At 41.0% G+C, this 21,549-nt stretch overlaps 2 protein-coding genes and 1 long non-coding RNA gene across 5 annotated transcripts in view; 1 reads left to right on the top strand and 2 right to left on the bottom strand.

Annotated features, from left to right (window-relative positions):
• Positions 1-4: 4 nt before the first annotated feature.
• On the bottom strand, positions 5-1,002 carry lin-52 (DREAM core complex component lin-52). The gene is made up of 5 exons (XM_034328362.2): positions 923-1,002; positions 738-797; positions 592-669; positions 421-519; positions 5-344 (listed from the first exon to the last, which is right to left on the bottom strand). Exons 2-5 carry the CDS (start codon positions 775-777, stop codon positions 208-210), a joined length of 354 nt encoding a protein of 117 aa, XP_034184253.1. The 5' UTR covers positions 778-797; positions 923-1,002; the 3' UTR covers positions 5-207.
• Positions 926-1,547, bottom strand: Pet117 (cytochrome c oxidase assembly factor-like). Its single transcript, XM_076688066.1, has 2 exons — positions 1,406-1,547; positions 926-1,070 (listed from the first exon to the last, which is right to left on the bottom strand). Exons 1-2 carry the CDS (start codon positions 1,495-1,497, stop codon positions 926-928), a joined length of 237 nt encoding a protein of 78 aa, XP_076544181.1. The 5' UTR covers positions 1,498-1,547.
• A 40-nt stretch (positions 1,548-1,587) lies between these two features.
• The window catches only part of LOC117606206 (uncharacterized), a 100,789-nt gene continuing 80,827 nt past the window's right edge, over positions 1,588-21,549 (top strand). For all 3 annotated transcript variants that reach the window (XR_004581927.2, XR_013062123.1, XR_013062126.1), the window contains exons 1-2: positions 1,588-1,719; positions 3,796-3,913. This is a non-coding gene — a long non-coding RNA (uncharacterized LOC117606206). The remainder of the gene's footprint in view (positions 1,720-3,795; positions 3,914-21,549) is intronic.

Below are 21,549 nucleotides of genomic sequence, written 5' to 3'. Positions count from 1 at the left end.
ATAATTATATACAGGGTGTTGTGATGAGGAGGACAATCTTTGACGGGGTGGTAGCCAAATAGTTTGCTCGCGACCACGGTCGAGCTCGGTTCTCGAAGGTTGTTCACCCATAAACGAACACCCTGTACATACAATTAAGTAATTTATTTTACATCCAATTGCAACTGTAATATCAACTTCTATGTACAATTTTTTAATTACGAAGTTTTATTGTTTATGCTTGAAAATATTTAAGTACTTCCCACGTGTCATCTCTTTTGCTTCTTCCAATCCTAATTGATAGGCCATGTCGTGTAATTTTTTTACTTCAGATATTAAACCATTCATTGATAAGTTTCCTAATTCTGTAATAAAGTCATTTTATTTCAAACACAACAGAAAATATCGTTTTATAAAATATATTCGCAAATAGAAACTTACGATGCAACTGGTTTATATCATCTGGTGTGAGACCGGAAGCCCAGGATGATGGCTCAGTTTGTGGCGAATGTTGAGCAACAAACTCATTTACACCTGGAACTTCAATAACATATATCATATATTATTACTTTTAGTTGAACCAAAATAAAAAATTACGCAGCATGCACTTACTTTGTTCAGGCCATAAATCCGGTGATGCTCTATCTAATTTTTCTAAACTCATTAAACTTTCTTCCACACAAATTAAGTCTATAAACAGGAAATGTAAAGCAACAAAGATTTAATATTATTTTAATTAAAACGAATTATATATTTACCTGGTTGGTCTACTGGTTCTTCAGTAGTCATTACGTTCATTGGATAGGATACTTTCTAACCTTAAATCGAAGTTTAGGAAAAAAATTTATAATGAACAAGAAATAAGAAAATTAAATAGCAATAATAAAAATGACTCAATAAAATATAAACAAAACACGTTAGAACTTTGTAATATTATCCTTACAGCTTACGAAGTTTGAAGTTGTTCCCGCTCTTGAACTTGTCGTAATTGTTTAGTTAAATGTCTCTGCTGTTCAAGCATATACAAATTTTGTACTTTTCGACGTTCTTGTCGTTCAATATCACGTTCAACACCTAAATGAAGCTGTTTTCTGCAATAATTATGAAAATGTTCAAAATTCTTCAAGAACAATGTCCCGCGAAACAGATTGGAATGTAACGCGGATTTTTAAATAACGCGAAGACTTTTAAATTTCAAACGATTTGAAAAATTTATTGTTAAAAAGATTTTATATTAAAATCTTTAAAAGATTTTGTATTAAATAATATAATTGGTTCGTTTAAGTAATTCTGTTTGAATTCTTAAATATTTTGATATGCGTCTTATACGTTCAACACGTTTAATCCATGTTACACGATAGCATGCTTGAAACTCGTTACTCGGACATAACCTAATTTCCAATCAGGTATATACATTTTAAATTACCTATCATATTCCTGTTTATAATGCACATAACCTGCTATACCAATTGATGTTGCACAACATAACGCGAATGTAACTTTTGATGCTAATGACATTCTATACTATTTTCCAGTGTTTTAAAATATCTTTACCAAACTTCACAGTGGACGCTTAGTATGACGTAGTACAATCGCATTTTGCTGCGATACTTGCTTGCGATATATCGAATCCGATTCCTTCGGGTACGAATGTTCGTTTAGTGAGTAGTGCAAAGTGTAAGTTGCTCCTGCAAAATGAGAAGAAATCAACTGAAAATCGTGCAGACAATATCCAAAAATGTGAGTCACCTATTATTATATGCATGCTTTACATTATTTTTACTGTTATGCATGATTTCCTTCTTAAATGTACTGTTTAAATGCAATTCAATTTTGGTTCCCCGCTCGCACCGTACACGCGTCATTTGAACGTATACGAATTTCACAAGAAATATGATGTTTCTGTCTTATGTACTTTGTGTGTGGCTTCTAATCAAAGAGGAACAATAGAATTACTAATTGTGTTGTAACTGATATACAGAAAATTGATTTATATTCTCAAGAGTATTACCGGCAGCAAGTCTTGTAGAGTATAGCTGCCATTTTGTTCCGCTAGACAGCATACCAAGTACATATGGCGTACATTTGGAAAACGAATTCTAACATTCGTACTTTTACCGTTATTTATATAAGAGATAATGTTTCGAATGAACAAATACAATGTAATTTTAAGAAATACAGTCAAAATATTATTCATAAATTATACTTGCCTAACAATTTAGGATATTCAATAAGACTATATCAGTGGTTCTCAAACCTTTTTTACTCGGGGCGCACTTTACAACAAATGAAGAAATTTCAGCGTGCCTATTATATATATGCATATATTGTTTTTATTTTAATGATTTATACTTAGAATAGTATTTCATATTTTACTCATTTTTGATATAATTTTAATTATTTCGTGGCGCATGGTTTGGGAACCACTGGGCTATACAGAGGCTTAAAGGAACAAAAGATTTTATTAAAACTGAAATCTGATATATTTTATTACACGTCTTCGGTTAATTTTAGTACAATAATGAAAAAAAAAATATTTCATCCAAAATTCACCGACTTGTCTCTGATAAGGTTATACATCTTTCCCATAAGATGTTCCATTAAAAATTAGTTCAAGATCTCTCCACGATACCCCATTTATGTGTACTCCATCTTTTCTGGAGACTGTCAGTTGAGGAGGAATGGGTAATCCTCACGTGACCACGCAAGCATCTGGAACGTAATTGGGACCGGAAGTAGTCTGATCGTAGGGAAGGACTGGTAGCAAGGTTCCAGGGGATATAGGGTCCGTTCTTATCTACAGAATACAGGCCACGTTTCTCTGCCTTGGTGTTCTACATCTCGTAGGTTATATCGTGGGTTCACGAGCCGCTTAGGACACCACGCGATGATGAATCGTCCTCGTTGCCTTTCCGCTGCCCCTCAAACAGATTCCTTACATCCCTTACGACTATTTGCGCGTTCGGAATTTGAATCGCGTCAGGTTGCTGCTGATATCGTTTTCTTCAGTATACATTGTTAGTTATTAATGGAATATCGTATCACCATTTCCTTTTGTCATAAGTAACAGAAAACTCTGACTTATGCTACATAGAAAGATATCAATTTATTTCCAACATACAATTTCTTAAGTATTCCAATTCCATTTTTTTAATCTCGTGGAAATCAATCTGAAGTGGCACCCAAGTGTCCCTGTTGAAGGGTGGGTGCAGTCGCGAGGAGTGCGTGAGAGAACGGTTTAGGATATAATTATCGGATTCCTCGCTGCTGCTGGACACCATCGGTCTCGTGTATCCTTTAGCGTGAACTTTACTGAACTTATATAATGCATGCGTAAGGAGAATGGACCACCCATGTAGAGAGGTCTTTCTCTCGACGCGGCCTCGAGTACCCTTAGGAGTCGCGCGCGGACCAAGTACTCCATCGGGCGAAGCGGTCGCTCGGACAGCATACCGGGTTGAATATGACACCAGGTAGAAAGGAGGCAACTTTTTCTATCGCTCGTACACGCGTAGTTTCTACTAATCAGTTTGAAAAAGAAACCAAGAAAATTCATGTATAGGGTGGGTCGTGTAATTTTGGATGATTTAAAATAGGACCTTTCGAGCCTTTAATTTTCAGAAGACATTGATTATTTGAATAATATAATACAACTTTATTTTTTTTTACTCCAAATGCCTTTGTTATATTATTTTGGAAACATTCTTTGTTTTCAAGAAATTTTTTCTTCGAGTATAAAAGTAAATTGCTTGAAAATTTTGTAATATAAACGGTTGAATAAGAAATATTTTTTGAAAATTGTATAATTTGTTTCAGGGTTTATCCTGTACTTCCGGGACACATAGTATAGCAGACAAATCCGTAGAAAGCTCACCGGAATGACGAGTCGTGATGCTGTTCCTTCGTGAAGAGCAGCAGAGGCCGAAGATTTCAGGTCAGTCCGTCTCGAGAGCATAATGCATCACAGTACGGGAAAGAGTTGTGTAAACGAACTTTCATGAACTTCCGAAAGTAGTCGCTTTTTTTTCTCTTCTATCTTTTTTTTTGCTGTTGATGTTTTCGCGAGTCGTTTTCTACACTTTTACCTATCTTACCCCCTGTCAGTACACATTTTGACTCTTTCCCATACAAAATCATTTCTAAGCAGGAATTCTTGCTTATCGCTTATAAAATATTATTTATAATTCATAATATTCAGCCGCAGACTTGTTTTATTTTAATAACGCTTATGTAAATTAGTAATTCAGTGTCTAACACTGTTCTTTCTAAATCTACTTAAGGGATTACCTACTCAAACGTTCTCCCCTAAGATCTAATATTTGTCCAAGTGAAAATATTGCAGCAAGCTGTACTAATTTCAAACGAGATTCAATCACAGCTTTCTGTTTTATGAAAAATTCGAGAATATCAATCATTCGGTTACTGACCTCTCGCGTTTATTTTGAAAAGAATTATTTCTATCAATATTTTCATTCATGGCGCCCAGTTAGATTTCCCTCGACGTTAAGAATAATAAAGAACAATGATCCCGTTGAGAAAGGCACGGTGTGATTATTACACGCGTGCATACGGGATTCGCTTCTGTTCATAAATAAAAATAGGACTGGAAATTCTTCAAACTTCGCCTGTGTGTGGTCCGAAGAAGGTGTTAATCAGGAGACTCGCTACTGTCTTGCTTCTAACCGGCCCTTCAATTAGTATACATCCTCTACCTTTTCTCCACGTGGTACTCTCTTGGCCCGTCCAAATTCACAATCCCCCTTCTGTCTCGAATGGGTCAAAGAGAAAAAGAAAGAAGTTGTCGTTCTTGGAATCGCGTTGACCACCTAACGGTTGAATTGATTTGAAAATTTGTTTCGAACAGCAACGATTAGAATATAATATTCGAAGAGCAAACACGTTGCAGGATTGAAAGTATTTTTCTTTTTTTCTAAGCGAACAACTTCGTAATTGAAAGGCATTAATAGATGGATGTTAATTCGTCGATTTCAATATTCCTTCGCGTTCATCGTTCGTATTTAGGTATCGGTCAGAAACTGCATTCCCGGTGCCGGTTTCGCATGAATATTCGATGAGCAATTTAAGTGAACGCCGCTGACAATTGGCACTCATTGAACAAGTTGTACGCAGAAAATGCGCGTACGTTGCTCATAAATATTAATTAACATCCTCCTAGCCAATCCTCGCGCGATCGTACGCATACTTGAACAATTTAATCCTTCACCTTTCGAGATTTCACCGACGGCAAAAATTTCGTTTCCTCTTATTTCTACTTCTATTTCGGTGAAACGTGTCAAAAAATTGTGAAAGAATTTTTACGATTATCGTATACTTTACTTGGACGAAAGGTAAACTCGACTCTTGAATGAGAGTATAATAACAGTTTATTTGAAATGTAAAAAAATTTGTTGTTTTGTTTCCGAGTGTGGTTTCAGTTATTTTATTGACCAAATAAATTCACTTCAGTCGAGGGTACAAGTTCCAATAGAGCTAACAGTTAAGAACACGTGTCTCTTGTTTGAATCTTGTTGACTGTGATAATATTAGCAGGAACGTTGATAATTCTTACAGTAATAGAGAGCAAGCTGAAACAACCAATATTCTAGAAATAACAGAAACTGTAACCAAGAAGTCTTAAATCAAATATACAAAAGACTTCGAGTGCTTAACAACCCCCTTTCGCCAGAGATTTACGAATCAATTCTAGTTTCAATATTGCCGGAATTCAAAGTATCTTTCATACAAATCGTAATTACTTTTTCTTCTAAGTGAAAGATATAGAAATTTTCAAAGATTTTTATCTTAACCCTCGATCGTGTTAATTAACCAACGATTCAAAAAATATCCAAAGTATCAGAAAACCACCCCGATAGATTTACAGCATTCTTCCTATTTTCCAAAGACAAAGAGAATCATCAAACCGTTTAAATTATCTAAATCACCATCGGATCGACAATAAAACGCGAGATGGTGGTAAAAAAAAAAAAAGAAGAGGAATGGTACACATTCGGTCTCCCTTTATCAACGAGCAGATATCCAGGAATGTGACAAAAGTCAGATCGCGGGCTAATATTTGACGGTCGTTCGGTGACTCGCGTGCCTTTCCCAAAGAAATTCCGAGGTGCAAAGCGAATCCAACGCAAACCGTTTCAATGAACTCGCCTTTTTGTTATACTTTACCACCTGTCGCGTGTGTGCGCAGGGCTGTGGGTCTAGGAAGTAGAAGTAACAGAGAAGGCGCGAAGATGAACAAAGAGAGTGAGATAGATCGATGAAGAGAGAAAGACAGACATAGGAGAAAAAGGTGTGTACGTATGTAGGAGGGTGAACAGAGAATGGGTAGCTGGTTAGAGGGTGAACGTAGGAACATGTGGTTCTATTTGTAAAAACAAAGTTTGCGCGGGACAAACACGGCCAGACAGTGGCGGGCCTAGTCAGTCGGCTTCCAGGTAAAAGCACAACAAAGACTCGATTGCGTTCCGTTTCACTCGCTCTGATTCCTTTTTATCCGCTTCGGAACCGAACTGCTGCTTGTTCGAGCCCATTGCTCCAAGTATGATGGCTGTTGACCGATCTTTGCGGGACAAACCGATGTCCTTCTTAATTAACTCGTCGACCTTTTATTTCCACCTTCGTTCTATGCCTACACAGGGGCGATACTTGTCTTCAAATTTACATACACGACGTATGGAATAATTTTTACAATAGAAATTCTTCCTATCTTAGATTATTCTGATTATATACATTGAATATACCATCTATCTAAGATCTAATAATCCTCTGAAGATTACAGTTATCTGAGTTTAAGAATTTTTCAAGGATTTCACGATAGAACCTATCAAGGGTTCAAAAAACCTCTAAGGATCATTTCTATCGTAGATCAATGATCCTCCAAAGATTAGATTTATCTAAAACCAACGAATCCTTCTCCATCGTCAGAAGTTCAAAAAATTCTTCAGAACTAAGAAGCACAATAGTTCCCAAGGCAATCTCGCCTGTTTAACTTTAGGAAAGAGAGAAGAAAAATGGGGCAACCTCTGTGTGTCGACTATTAGCATACAAACGAGTCATTTAACATGTTGCTAACAGTGGTGAAAGGTATCTTCAACTTGAAACTCTGAACTATACTTGGCCAATCATAAACACCATCGAATATTTAATGTTTGCCCTAACAATCAACGAACTGTTGACAAATATTTTCCTTAAACTATTGCTTCCTGGAATACGAAACAACCAACCACCGTGTGGCTCTTCTGTTGACAGACCATTCGACGTCGCTTAAACATCGAACAACCTTGTTCGTTCTACTTTATATTCCTAGTTTCTATTTTGTCATTTTTCACGTCCGATTATTCTTCATCCCGAATCGCGATTTTCTTAACGAAACCCCATAGAGTCACGGGTTCCCATCGTCAGCGGACGCGTGGACGGTTCGAGCGCGTCTTTGACGAAGGGGGTGCGAAAACGAGGAAAAAGGAAAAGAGGCCGAAAATGGGGTAGGCACACGGTGCTCTCGGTGTTGGAGAACGCGGAGACGGTGGATGGTGGTGGTTGACGGTGGTCGACGGTGGTTGACGGTGGTGGTGTATGCCGCGACAAATATTTACCTGTCAACAGAGAGAGGCTCGCGCTACCGTCTCGTTCCATCCCTTCGCCGCAAACGACATGCATATCCAAGCGAACGTTTGATGGCCGGACGAGAGCGAAAGAGATGGTAGCCGTGGGTGACGGGAGGGTGGGACGTCGCGAAGGGAGCCAAACGAATCATAAAAGGGGCCGATTGAGAGACAAAGTGGAACGAGGGAGGTAATGACACGCGATAAGAATTGAGAACTTGATTTTCTCGCTAAGCCACCCGTTTCGAATCCATTAACACTTTCGAAAAAAAAAGGGGTAACGAAGAAAAAGATTCGCACTGCGAGGACTAATTGATTACTTAAAAACTTCCTTCGAAAACTTTGGCTCGCGTTTCACGTTAGAAGTAAAAATTTTAATTAAGATTGTAAACTTGGTAGGAGGAGTTTGCGAATTTTACATATTTAAAAATCAATTTCTAAGTTCACCTCGTTGTTCTCAAAATTATTTTTCCAATGTCATCGTTATTTATTTATTTGTATAAGCAGCTGATGGATGCTAAGATAATTAAAACTGTTATTTATAAATGCACCCAAGTGTGTTCCCCGAGGTTCATTGATTACCGTGAGCAGGAATGATAAGAACACGTCGTTGTCGCCACGTGACCAAACCGACGCTTAATCGAACAATTTTTCCATCGAATTTAGAGTTTGTTGCGGACGTAGGTACACAAGAGTGTCGGGCAAAGCGATCGTAGATCCGGTGCTGGAAAGTGACGCGAGCCAGCCCAGGAGAGGGTTGGCGGTGTGCACGATGGTGAAAGAGGACGACGAGGAGGAAGAGAGGAGAGGAGCGAGGAGGAGAAAACGATGGCCACCTACGATCCCATCCCTCGTTCGTTCATTCACTTACTCACTCTACTCCCGTTTCTATTCTCTCCTCTCTGTGTGCTTTTAATTTACCGGGCGGCAGGCAAATGTTTGCGCCACTCCCCCTCGATCGTACAAACCCTCTCTTTCGCTCTCCTCGCTGTTCCTCTTCCTCGTTCGCCTCCTACGCCGCTTCCTGTTCACCCTCTCGTTTCTCCGCGATCCTCCTGTACATCGTGCAACCCCTTGCGAGCCACCCCTCGAACCCGTCCCGAACCCCCATACCGCGAATATATTGACCGACTCTCTGACCGTTCGAGATACGGATGCTCGGTTGCGGGGGTGGTTCGACGTCGATGGTAATCTAGGTAATACGGCGAGGTCACTTATCGAGGAATCACTCAAACGCTTTGAAAAAAAAAAAAAAAAAAGAGAGAAAAAAAGGAGCAGACAGATTCGCTTCGGGGGTTGCTTTCTGGTCGCTCGCGGTTTCCTGCACCCTCTCGTCTCCACCTATCCGAGGCTCGATTTCGCGTGCTTTCAAAGCTGTTTTTTCACCTGGCTGCTTCTTTTTTTTCTTGTGATAAAAATTGGTTACATCGAGGGCATTGATCTGTCAAGGTTTTTAGAGATCCGGTGGTATTTTTAGTGTCTCGAATATGGTGAATATGGTTGAGGGGATAAAAATTAGATGGACGCTTCAGATGAAACTGAAAAATTTTTAATTATCGCGTCATTTTGCGATACTTCGAGGCGACGAAATCATGGGAGAATTTTTTTTTTTCGTTCGATATCCGGCAATCTAATTCCGCGAACGATATTCGGCCACTGTGTATATCCGCGTACAAAGGCGCATGCGCGTGCGTTTCACTTGTGGCTTTTAATAAATGGTATAAAAACGAGATCAAATATTTAAGCGAGGGAAATATTTGAGCGAGTGCCTATTATTACAGGGTAGTCGCGCAGCATAGATATCCGGCCGCAACCCCATGGTGCACAGAGCCATTCCGTTTATGTCTGGCAAATATACCAAGTTGTTCGTTTAGATATATGTTCAGGTACCTATCTGTGTGTCGATTTAAAGCGACACCGGCGAGCAACCGAGTACCTCTCTCCATTTTTTTTCGTTCGCACGTTTTCTTTGCTTTCCAACATCCTTCGTGTTTCTGTATAATCCTCGAAGCTGGATCGATCGCGATACAGAATCAACAACATATTTATTTCGATCGAAAATTCGAAGAGGACAAATTATTAGCAAATTCGAAAGAAACAAAAATTCGCTCGTTCCTCCGTCGATGTTTGAGTTGAAGAAACGAGGCGTATCCTCGATTTCGTGGGAAAGTTGAAAGATTCCATGGCACTCCGAATAAATACTCGTCGCGAAGGCTCTAATTAATGGACGGGAACGTGTTTGCGCGTTCGGAGGAAATTCGATGCAAATAACGTACGTAGGAGGTAAGGTGGCGCGTAATTACTCGTCGGCACGCGGCCACCTTCCGATAAACGAGCCACGGCCCTCTCGTTTGACCCTCTCCTTTTCGCCACGTGACCGGAAGTGTCGCCACGAACCTCCGAACCACGTGCAACCGACGAATAATTAATGAAACGCGTTAAAAACAAATAAGATGCGCGCTGACGCGCTCGAAATTCAACGAAGCGCGATGTTATTATCATGGAACGTGGTGCAAGCTTCGTAATTGTTTTCCAAATTAGTACCATTAATAGATCAGAGGTTTTGCTAGCGTGATTAACGAGACACGAGTCAGCATCGTGTATTATCTAGCCCCGTAAAACCTTTATTGGCACATAATTTCGGCGAGCACACAAAGGCAACGGTTATTAGAGGGCGGTGAACGCGCGAGTATTTCCGGCAAAGATCTCGAAGCCGGTGTCTCCGTTATCCACGAACCCCCTGTCCCTTCTTTCCTCGTCGAGCAAACATCGCCAGTCGCCTCGTCGCTAATAAACTCGACTTTCGGAGACGTGATTTACACACTAGCGTACGCTCGCTACAAATAACGCGGTCCGCGCCTTTACGACTGGTCCCTATTCAATTTGACAATATCTCGTACTCGAAACTAGGTGCGCTATTGAAGTCTCATAGAGAAGGAATTTTTTTCAATATTGTGGTAATATAAAGAGAGATTTAGCCTTTTTATCGAGTCCACCTGTATCGAGGACTTAGGGTACTTAGCAAGATTACAAAAATGTAAAATGTAAAGGAGACACCGTTGCACCCTATCAATCACAAACGAGATCAAATTAACAGAGAATCAACGAATCAGCCACCGTTTTGCCAGTTTATTCAAATATTCAATTACAGCGGAAAAATAGCCGAAAATTACATCTGAATAGTCGATTAGCAGTGGCGCGGGGTCAGATCGGTGAGGGAAAGGAAGGGTAGACCGGGATAAAAGTTGTGTCTCTCCTCGAGGTTGCTTTCTTCCCTTCGTTTCAAGTTTCTCCAGCAACCAAAGAGGAACTCTCCGGTTCCACGGGAACACGGGCTGGCCACGCTTAATTCCAGCTAATTAATAAACTTTTACCATCTCCGTGTTTGTAGCCTCCCCCGTTCGTCGTCCAACCTAACCCAACCCCTCTTCGAGCCAACGTTCGAATTCATCTCCTAACCAGTTCGTCTCAAAGGGTGGCTTTACTGTTCGTTCACTCGCGGCCCTTTCCACCCACCCCTCCTCTCTTCTCATCCACCTCTCTGTTCCTCTTTCGACGTCGAGTTTTCTCTTCGTCCCTCTTAACTTTACCCTTTCGAGAGCGAGTTTAACCGGCTTCAAAGACAGCGTACAATCATCCGCCTTCCGCTAGACCAAGTTCAAAGACCGGATCTTCCGTCGTTCCCTCTTTTTCCTCGTCTCTTCGCGTCGTGCTTTTTCCCTCGAACGAAGCGGTAGTATCGCGGAATTTGCCCGGGTTTACCTGAAGCTTGTGTTTTTCCCGTTCATCCCGCGGAGAAACGGAGAGGGTGGAACAGCGACGGGGAGTTGGTATCGAGCCGCACACACCGGAGAAATGACGAGGCCAACCGGGAAATTTCAAGTTAATTGAAGCGTTTTCGGGCCCGTACGTGCACCACCGTCCACATTCGTCACGATTAATTAAGCTCGAAATGAAATTCGTCAAAAAGTAATTTCACCGCGTCGCTGATACACGCTGCAGTTAATAATCCTTTCGCTTCTCATTTACCCCCTACCCTCCTTTTTTTTCCTTTCCGCGACCAGCCGTTATTATAGTTGGGGGTGTTAATCGTGTTTTACCGTGCGGATAGAGCTTTCGTTATTGCAGCAAGTTTCTAATTTATCATTTGCTGATAAATTAATTCTAATTAAGAGTTCGATTATGGATCAACGTAACCGTTGACCTCGCAAGTGCACCGTAATTTGTCCGACAAAATAGGCGAAGCATGAGAATCGGTTGGTCGCACGACGTTCTGCTTATTCATATTTAATTCGGCCGACTCGTCAAGGGGTGGTTGCGAGCGTGAATCGTAGGGGTTGTTCAGCCAGCGGGCAAACGTGGCCCATTATGCCGCGTTTCCGGTCGACTTGGCCTCCTCATTGTCCGCTCATCATCGTCGATAATTCTCGTAAACTGTCCGTCGAACCCTCGGTCGTTCTACGTCGACATTTTAATGAACTCGACACATCCAACGAACGTCAAACTTTATCGCTGTAATTTTCACTTACTCGATGACTCTGTTGCTATTAGGTTGTCGCATATCGTGGCAGACTTCGAAAATCATCATTCAATATGGAACAACTTAATAAAAACGGGCGCCATTGTAACAGGGGATTTACTCTGTTCAAATTTGCCAAGGGATAACAGGTTCACCTTTTTCGGAGTGACATTAAGTGTTTAGCTTGTACGAGCAGTTCTGAAAATATTGAATTTACCGGGTAAATCAAGTGATTCGATTTACAATTTTTCTGACGAAGGGGTGGAATGATCAAGTATGTTGTTTCGAGAATGTTAGGCGATTCTAACAATTTCCCTTCTTCCGGAAAATTTCTACAGATGGCGCCAGTGAAGTCGCTTCATAGACGCCGGATGATAGCATGATCAATACAGTATAGAAAATTCACTAGAATTCAAATTTCAAAATTAACTTACAATTTAATATCACCAACGCTACATTTAAAAAGAATTATGAAACTTAGTCAATGCGCAAAAGACACTACTGTTATTATTATTAATATTAATAATGTTAATTGAGCAGGGGTTAGTATTCAGGGGTATAATTTCAGGACAGTCCAAGGTGGGGTTAAATTCATAAAACGTGTACATGCGGTAGATCATCGCGTTTCTTTTTTCTTTTTTTTTTCGGACCAACACGAAAGGGTGAATAACGTCGGGGGTTATAGTCTCGTCTTTTCCAAACAAGAATTTGCACTCTCTTCGTTACCATGGCCAGGCGTCTCTGCAAACTGCGCGAACGGTACGGGTAAAGTAACGTGGAGTAACGCAACGTATATACACGGGGTGGGTGTATACACCCTGGCAGGGCCGGAGAGTCTCGACCAACCCCGGAAGAGGCTAGGAGTGTTGGATAGAGTAAGACAGAGGACGTTGAAGACGGAGCGAGAGGAAGAGATTTGCAGGCCCGTGGGTTTGTTTGACTTTACTTGCAGCTATGTAATTGAATATTATACCAGGCTGCCTCGTTGGAAGGGTTGAAAACTCTTACGAAAAGGGAATGGCTCGCTTAACCAGGCCGGTAGGATCCGAAATGGTGGACCTGGAGATAGCCGAGGAAAAAGCACGAAAGTAGGGGAGGGATGCTTCGTTGGAGTGGTCCATAAGAGGAACCAGAAAATTAACTGAAAATCTCACGAAATCGCAAAGGACCTTTCTCTCGTGGCGGTGGGCCAGCAACGACGAGGAAAGAGAAGGGATGTTTACCCTTTATTATACTCGCGCATCCCTCCTCTGTCCAACAAACCGCGCTTCACCCTCTCGTTCCACATCTGGAAGAGTATCAAGCTTCTTTCCCTTCGTCGAAGCTCAGTTTCCCTCTTCTGGAAAATCTTACTGCAAATTTCAGCTTTTCCACGGCATCTACCATCGAACCCATCCTCCCTCGACTATGGACCGACAGGAAGATCGTCGGTGATTCGATTTGTCGTTGTTTGCCTTGATATCTTCGACAACAGGTTCGTTTGTTTAACGCGTGATTACGGCGTTCAATCGTTGTGCAAAGTCCTTGATAGCTGTTTTCCATCGTATACCCTTAGAATTCTTTATTCTCCCCCTTTTTAATACGTTAGATATTTTCTGATATATCTTTCATAGTCGATTGCTTAGAATCTTAGAATTCTCTAAAATTCTTTGCACCGAGATATAAAATGACCCGTAGGATTCGGCTCGATGGTCCGACGGTTAGGGAAGGATGGTCGGCGAGTTTCGTAAGAAACAACAGGAGCAAACCAGACAGAGGCTAGCTACAACGACAAAGAGAAGAAGCACATAGACAGATGTGAAGAGAGAGAGAGAGACGGAGAGAGAGAACATGCCGCAGGATGGTTGGTATACAGTAACGCGTATAGTCCGCTGGTCGATGGTGCGGCCCGTAACGCCCAGCTACTGCGCAACCAATGCGCGAGTCCACCATGTTTAATGCTGCGAATTCGCTCACCCTCCGAGCCACCTTCTCCCTCGTCTCTTCGACCCTCTTGCCCGTCATGCTGGTACCGACCCTAACCTCCGTCCTACTCGTCCTCCTATCCCCTCTGTTCATCCCTTTCGCCCTTCCTTCCTTTAACTGCTCTTTCGTCTCTCCTCTTCTCTTCAACCCCTTCGCTCCTGGGGCTGACTCTTCTTGGATGATCCATTTGCGTCACGAAACGGACAACAAATTTTCATGCATAGCGTAAAGGAAAAGAAAATACACTTAGGGTTAAGAAAGGTTTAAGACAAGGGTGGAAAAGTCCTGATTTGCTTTTAGTAAAATTCTACTTGAACCATTCTCTTCAACTTACCCTACATTCGGGTAATTCTCTAACAACCCCTCTGATTTCACTGTAAAAGAAGGAATTTCTGTAGAATGGCGGATTTCGAGTACACTGAAAAGAGCCACGGTTAAGGGTGGCAGGGGATGAGGGGAGCGCAACCAAACGGATGTTATAACGCTGCATAATGATCACCGATGTATTTAGGTATGGTTAGGTCGGGCTATTGACAGAAGGTAGGTTGATGGTGCCGCGTTTGTCGGTTCCGCGAGGAGGGTAGCAAGGAGCGGCGGAGAAGAGGGATGGTCGGGGGGGTGGCAGACAGAGAGATAGGGTCGTGGGTGTTGAGGGGGTGGGCACGGAGGGATGGGATAGTACGGAGAAGCACTAGTAACGAGTATTTGCAGGCCGGCTCGATGCATAGTTAATGATTTGTCAACCGAACCCCCTACTGGACCATGCCGAACCTGACTAGGCCATACATTATAACCAACCAGATACCGGGTGAGCCGCGGAAACGCGTGACCCAACCGTGCACACGTCACTTCCGCTTCCAGTCGACTTCACCGAAGCGTCGTCGTTTGCTCTTTAGATTATTTCTATCGGTTCGTTTCCTATCGTTCGATTATGTTTCTGGAAGAAAATATAAAATAATGTAGGAATTTTTATTTGGGAAGAATAAGATTTTCTTTGGATTTATTTGGTAGAATTAAATTTATATTGCTTGTAGTATTAAAAAATAAAAGGGAAAATGGATTTACCGTGTACCATTAATAAGCTTTTAATCCTTAAATTGATTCAGTTAATAATTTTTCGATGCTTCAGTAATATATTTAAAACAATTTCGTATCGTATTTGATATCTTCGTTACGAAAACATTAACTTTCAAACAAACGATCGGAATGATTATTAAATCACGAAGTTATCAATTATGAGTTCTCGTAAAACAAAAATAATTTCCAGTTCAACGAGCTTAAAAACTGGACAATGTTGTCAATGAAAACATCGGAACTGATTTAATATTCTGTTAAATTTGTATCGATACGAATCGGTCCGATTCAACACGATACGTGCCACGTGCTATATACATATTTTTATTTAAATAAATTTCATCGCGGCTGCGTTTTGGAATTTTTGACGTGGCAAAGTGTAATATAAACGAGCGTTTTAATTATTCCGGTAATATGGAATTTAATTTTCGGATTGTGCTGCTTACGTTCCTTGAAATATTTGCATTCGACAGTTCTACCTCCATTTCGAATTCACGTTAATCCGTAATTTTCTCTGAACTTCAACAACGTTTTTCCTTTTCAATTGAAACCCAGATTAATGTAATCCCGTGTAAAACGAGCCGTTTATTTTAAACTTTGTAAACTCTATTAACATTATTCCTGTTATTTTATTTCGCCTGGAAAAAATGATCGTTTCTTAGAACTATTGTACCTTGAATTACAAATTCTAAATTTGATAATCGTAATTTTTCTATAATCAGATATCATTAAAAGCCCCAGATGTTGATATTCGAATTAATGTAGCACGGTGGTTAAATACATTATCAATCAATTGGTAGGTTCATGGTTTCCCATGTGTGACCATAGGATGGTTATGAACAAGGGCAAAGTAAACAATCCTAACAACCGGTTAATGGTTGACCACATTATTGAAAAGGACTTGCGGTTTCTTCTAAGGACGACGACCACCCTGTAGCATATTAGGAAGGGATTGTGGTTTATGGCCATGCTTGGTTCACACGAAACACCATAAAGAGCCTTTACGATGCGTGTCTCGTGTACATTGTTCACGATGGAAAGTTTTCATGTTATCCAAACAAAGCATTATTCTTTCCAAGAAAAACCGTTTATCCTTCTTCCTAAATCGGCCACCATATTTATTAGAAAAATAATCGATTAGCGAGGAATTAAAATTAGCCCCAAAAGACACATTTTTTAAATTAATATTTAAGTATCTGGAGAGACAATTTGCTCCCCGACGATTTCCATGCAAATCCCTCGAGCAATCGGTCATTTACACCCCCTATTTAAATAATCTCTCGATATTAATAACAAAAGCGGTGATCGTGTTTCCAAGAATGCTCGGGATAATCTTAGAGCGACGATTCCGTTAAGGTGCATCAACACCTCGAACGTTGGGTGTACGTCATTAATTAAATGGAAGAGTCGATGGAGTGGTGCGCGGTGGTTAGAGGCTGTAGACAATCTCCAAATATTTGCGAGGCCAAATATCTTACCTAAACATCGGAGTGACACGGTAGTTTCTAACCATCACTCTCATCTACGCGTATAACTGCTTTCTGAAACGTCGAACCTACAGATAACAGCGACACCCCCTTTGAAAAACAAATCTTCTTTAAAACAACCCTTCATTTTTAAATTATATATTTTTAAACGTAGAATGGATTATTTTCGAGAAAATGTTTTCTTTTATATGGAAGTTTTGATTCTTTAAAATATTTAGTTTGTTTAAAATTGATAACCGATCGGTTCTCGTGCCAAGGATAGGAACCCCGTCGCGACGGTGGTATGTTCTATGGTGTTACATAATTGTTTGCCTCGCAGCATGGGGTAGGCACGCCCCACCTGGCGCTTGCTACCCCTCCGTTCATTCAATGGCCCGTAAGACCGTGGGCAAAAGCGCTCACCATAACTTTGCCCGTAATTTGTCACGATTACCAGGAGATTACCTGGTGTCGCTGACAGCCTTTTGGCTACCGTTTCGCAGCAGCCCGGCTGCTCCTCCCCCGGCAAGCATCCTGTTGATCCTTCTTCGTCTTCGATTAAAAAGACCATCATCACTCATCGAACGGTTCCGGTGTGAAACTTGCTCGTTCACCGGAAGTCTATCACGATTTTTGAGGAACGAAATTTCTAATGAAAATCAGAGAAAATCAAGATATTCGAAAGAATGATCGATGGAGCGTTAATCTCGATGCTAGATTTTCGCGGAGGATCACGGAATTTTTGCATACGGTTCTCGCAGAAGGGTCGAAGGCGTCGGGACGCGGCGCGTCGCGTCGTTTGCCAAGCACACACCGCGATTCGATTCACTCTCTTCTTTTCTCGCTCGTGCGTGTGTCTTCTTACGTGTACACTTATATACATCTCGCGCGAACCCCTTGAAAATAGGCTGACGGAGGGAAAGAGAAAGGGGTGAAAAAGAAGGGAGAAAGAAGGACAGGGCGCGCGGAAAGGTGGCATAGAGTTAGAGAGATCGAGAGAGAGGCAAACGATAGGGCATGCGTGTACGAGCGCTATCTTCGCCTGTGTGCACGATGTCAATATTATACGACAAACACACTTAAATAGGCTTAAAATACTAACATTCAGCTCGTTCCACGCCGCTCTATGAACTCCGCGAGCGACTTTATGGAAAGTGTGTTTAGCCATATCGTTACGCGGGAAATTTGCCCGGATCGTGCGAGTAGCTTCAGGCTAGTCGAAAACCTGTCGCTTTTCCATACATTTTTTATCCCTTTGTTCGCCAACCTGAAAATTCTTCTACAAAACGTGGTGATTAAATTACAGATTGGTAATTGAGCCATTCATAGTCTTTTGAAATTTTTTTCAGTTTAAGTGCGAGAGGCATTCATTAATTTTTAATTTCTCTACCTTTTATTTTTGTAGAAACATGGAAATTTGATCTCCAATGTTAATAACGATTCCAAGATAAATTCTCCGGGCATGTCGAGGATTTCCCATAGATTCGGTAGCAGGAACCGCGGTTTAAAGGAGCGTAGGATAAAGAAAAACGGTGGAAAGTGTGCGAATTGTAGGACGTGGTGCCGGAGGGCGCGTGGAACGCAACATTGAACTTGTAAAGAGCTAACGAGATCAATGTTGAGGTTCAGAACTGGTGACTGGCTGTTTGCTGATTGGCTTAAATCAGCGTTAAGCCGATCCAATCCAATCCGTGCTTCGAGGCAGGCGGTCCCTTTTACTTCCCTTTCGGCAGGGTCGAAAACTTTAGGGGTGAAAGCTTCGAATGGGCCGATACACGTAAACGTACCGACAGATCTTAAGGCTGATTGTGAGATATCTTTTGCGATAGGATTAGAAAGCGAGCTTCCTCGACGCACATGTGACCATTCTATCCATCAATTCTATGGTTTTTAACCATGGGAGCTTTGGAAATTTTTCATTAACCCTTCGTTGCATCATTTTTTAATTTCGATTAAATTTTTGCCCATTTTATAGCAATCTTGTGTCTTCTATAATTTCCAAAAATTATATTAAATTTTTCGCCGTTAATCCAAGCTTCTCCGAAACTCGATATTCTTCAAAATCTTTCATCGACAGTGGTTTCTCACAATCGATCATCGATTCCTCGTCACAGAAGACGTAACACTCCGCCCTTCATCGTGAAACGTAGCTTTTCATTCGATTCTCGTTTAGGCTCGCGAATAAGAAGAGAAAAAAAAAGGAGAGCCAGGTTGGGTCAGCAAGGAGCCAGTGCAAGACCCATTGAACTGCACGTGAAAGGAATTGAGGAAAAAGGCACAACATGAATTTCACGGCGATTCTACGAGGTACAATGCGACCCCGGATCCGGACATTTTGACTTTTGTCCGCTCTTTAACCATCAAGGTTTCCTTTGCCGTCGCCTTTGCCTCTTGAATTCCACCGGACGTTTGCTGCTCTGGATTCACCGAGCCCTTTTTCCGTCTATTCACCGTCTCTCACAAATTCCGGTCGAAGATGGACTGTTAGCCTCCCCTTTTGTTCGTTCCCCGAAGAATACGCCCATTATGTATTCATTTGTCGCCGATTATGCATGATTCCGTCGTAATTAGATCTTTTAACGATCATTCGAAGGCTTTATTCGTGTCTTCTAATTTTAGTAGAACCACTGGTAGGGTCATTTTGACTTAGAAAAAATGATATTGTCCTAGGTTTCCACCCTTCCCCAGGGAAAATTAAAAAGTAGCCAAAGGGACTCTTATCATTTTATTCATGTTTCTCAGTATTTATTTTTCAAGAATTAAAATGATAATTAGGGTTGAAATAAAATGAGAATTTTGGAAGGAATAGATATTGTGACATCAATCGTATAGGAATAAAATAAGAGTCTTTCCCAGCCAATTTGTCAGGGGGTTGTCTATTTCTCAGGCATCGATGAATACTGCGACACCGCCCTTCACGCCCCCAGGAAACGGCATTCAGACAAGCTAACGTCCCTGCAGACCTTTGATTACGTACATAATGTGTCCCGTTTATTGCTGGGGCGTGGAACACGAAGGGATGTGTACCGTCGAATGATGTATGGCACCTTCGACCCAGAAATGTGTCTGTTTACGGTGATTTCAATTTACTGTCGATTCATTGATCCTCTTTCATAACATTGAATCTATTAAATTGATTAAAATAAATTGGAGAATTTAAACAGAAAATAAGACAAAGCTATTCGTTTCGTCAAAATTCTTCATCGATCGCGTAACGTTCAATTTTATTTCGAAACATCGATATTTTTATTGCAATCAAAAAATATTCCACGCTATGGTAATACTGTTTTTCAAGCTTTTTTTCAATAATGCTACAACGTCAAGGCTGCAGGAAGAACGTTAATGCACGCTCGCCTAGACAAACACTCTGTTTTCAAATTACCAGCAACTTTTTGTACCCTGACGCTGTTAAAATTGACTAATCATTGGTGCTCGTGTTTAATAAAACAGAAGAACATAGACGGATAATTGTTTCATTTGTGAAAATTCAGAATTTCTAAGATTAAAAAATCGAGAACGGGTGAAAAAGGAAAAAATATGATGGAAAAAAGAGACAAATCCCCGGGACGTTCGAGCGATTTTTTGCTCGTTTCGAACGTGAACGGAAAAAATGTCTCTGATTTTTATTAATAGCTCGTGTTTCAACATCAAATGACAGCAAACAGGAAAAACAACAAAGGATTTCGACGACGAGCAAGATTATAGCTTGTTGAAACGCGAGCTTTCGTGTTCCAGATTTTTCATGTTTTTTTTTTTTTTCGCCAAACTTTTTCCTTTTTTTTCCCCTGTTCGATGGTATTACACTCGTCGAGTAGATACTTGTTTGCCTACATACTGTAAACCTTAATCAAAAAATTGCTAGGTAATTTTGCGCGATCGATCGGTCACGAGTATTTAAATATCATCCCTTAAAATCGTGAAATTTTCAAAGTCCACCATGTATCACGAAAATTTCCTGAAATATGATTGACGTGACAGACAGCTTAAAGAAGATGACAACAAGTATTATCTCGAAGGAATAAGATGGCGATTTTCATTGACATGGAAGCGCGTGTCAAGTCGTGGCGAAAAAAGGTCCGGTTGTTGTCGTGGCGCAAGCGCTTGAAACAACATTTTAAGCGGGCAAACATGCATAGAATATGATAACAAAAGGCGTGACCGTAGCGGAACACATGTCCAAACATTAGGCACAATGTCCTACCAGTTTGGAATCCTAACCCCCCTTCTCCCTCTGTAACCATTCTATCCTTGTTTGCCGCGCACAGGCAACGGTAAAATGTTTGCAATACGTTACACGGCCATTCAGTATAACGATACCCTGGTAAACTCTGCTTAAATGCCGTACGATGGCCAAGAAATGGCCCGGATGAATGACCGGTGACCGGTGGCAGGACCTATCTTTTCTCCGATGTCACAATGAAACGTCGCATCGATTGTAGCCTCCTCTCTACCCATAAATTCTTCGATTCTCGATCATGTACAAGACACGAACCTCGTTATTCGATATTTCTGAATATTTTTAAAAAGAGGGGGTTGAAGATGTTAATCGATCCCGTTCCATAGAATTTTTCTTAGTATTATTGATTTTGAAAATCCATAAAATCGTCATCGGGTAATTATTTGTCGATTAATAATTCCTGGAACCATGAATCTAGGAGGACTGGAATATTTGCGAGAATATTTCTTAAATTTTCAAATAAATTGAATTTTCTTTGATCCGTCGCGAATATTTTAATGAGTATCTCGGATCGCGTGCCATTTGGTCGTCGCGACCGCTGAAACGGGAAGATAAATATGAAATTAAAAGGTAGGACACAAGGGAGAGTAAGACGGAGGGTCGAAGAAAGAAGGTCCACGGGATCTTTCGTTCACCCCCCTCTTTTTTTCTGTCCGGTGCCTTCGCAAACTCCCTCTACAGGCCGAAATTCAC

Source organism: Osmia lignaria, chromosome 1 (genome assembly GCF_051020975.1).
Source record: "Osmia lignaria lignaria isolate PbOS001 chromosome 1, iyOsmLign1, whole genome shotgun sequence".
Taxonomy (NCBI): domain Eukaryota; kingdom Metazoa; phylum Arthropoda; class Insecta; order Hymenoptera; family Megachilidae; genus Osmia; species Osmia lignaria.
Note: the sequence above shows the minus strand (reverse complement) of the source record. Positions and strands in the feature narration are given on the sequence as shown.

What these genes read in the sequence shown, in the direction of transcription:
- lin-52 (XM_034328362.2), bottom strand. Translation starts at nt 777, where the DNA reads ATGAACGTAATGACTACTGAAGAACCAGTAGACCAACCAG. An exon ending in GGATTTATGGCCTGAACAAA is followed by an intron (nt 520 to 591) that starts GTAAGTGCATGC and finishes ATGTTATTGAAG; the next exon opens with TTCCAGGTGTAAATGAGTTT. An exon ending in TGATATAAACCAGTTGCATC is followed by an intron (nt 345 to 420) that starts GTAAGTTTCTAT and finishes ACTTTATTACAG; the next exon opens with AATTAGGAAACTTATCAATG.
- Pet117 (XM_076688066.1), bottom strand. Translation starts at nt 1,497, where the DNA reads ATGTCATTAGCATCAAAAGTTACATTCGCGTTATGTTGTGCAACATCA. An exon ending in TATAAACAGGAATATGATAG is followed by an intron (nt 1,071 to 1,405) that starts GTAATTTAAAAT and finishes TAATTATTGCAG; the next exon opens with AAAACAGCTTCATTTAGGTG.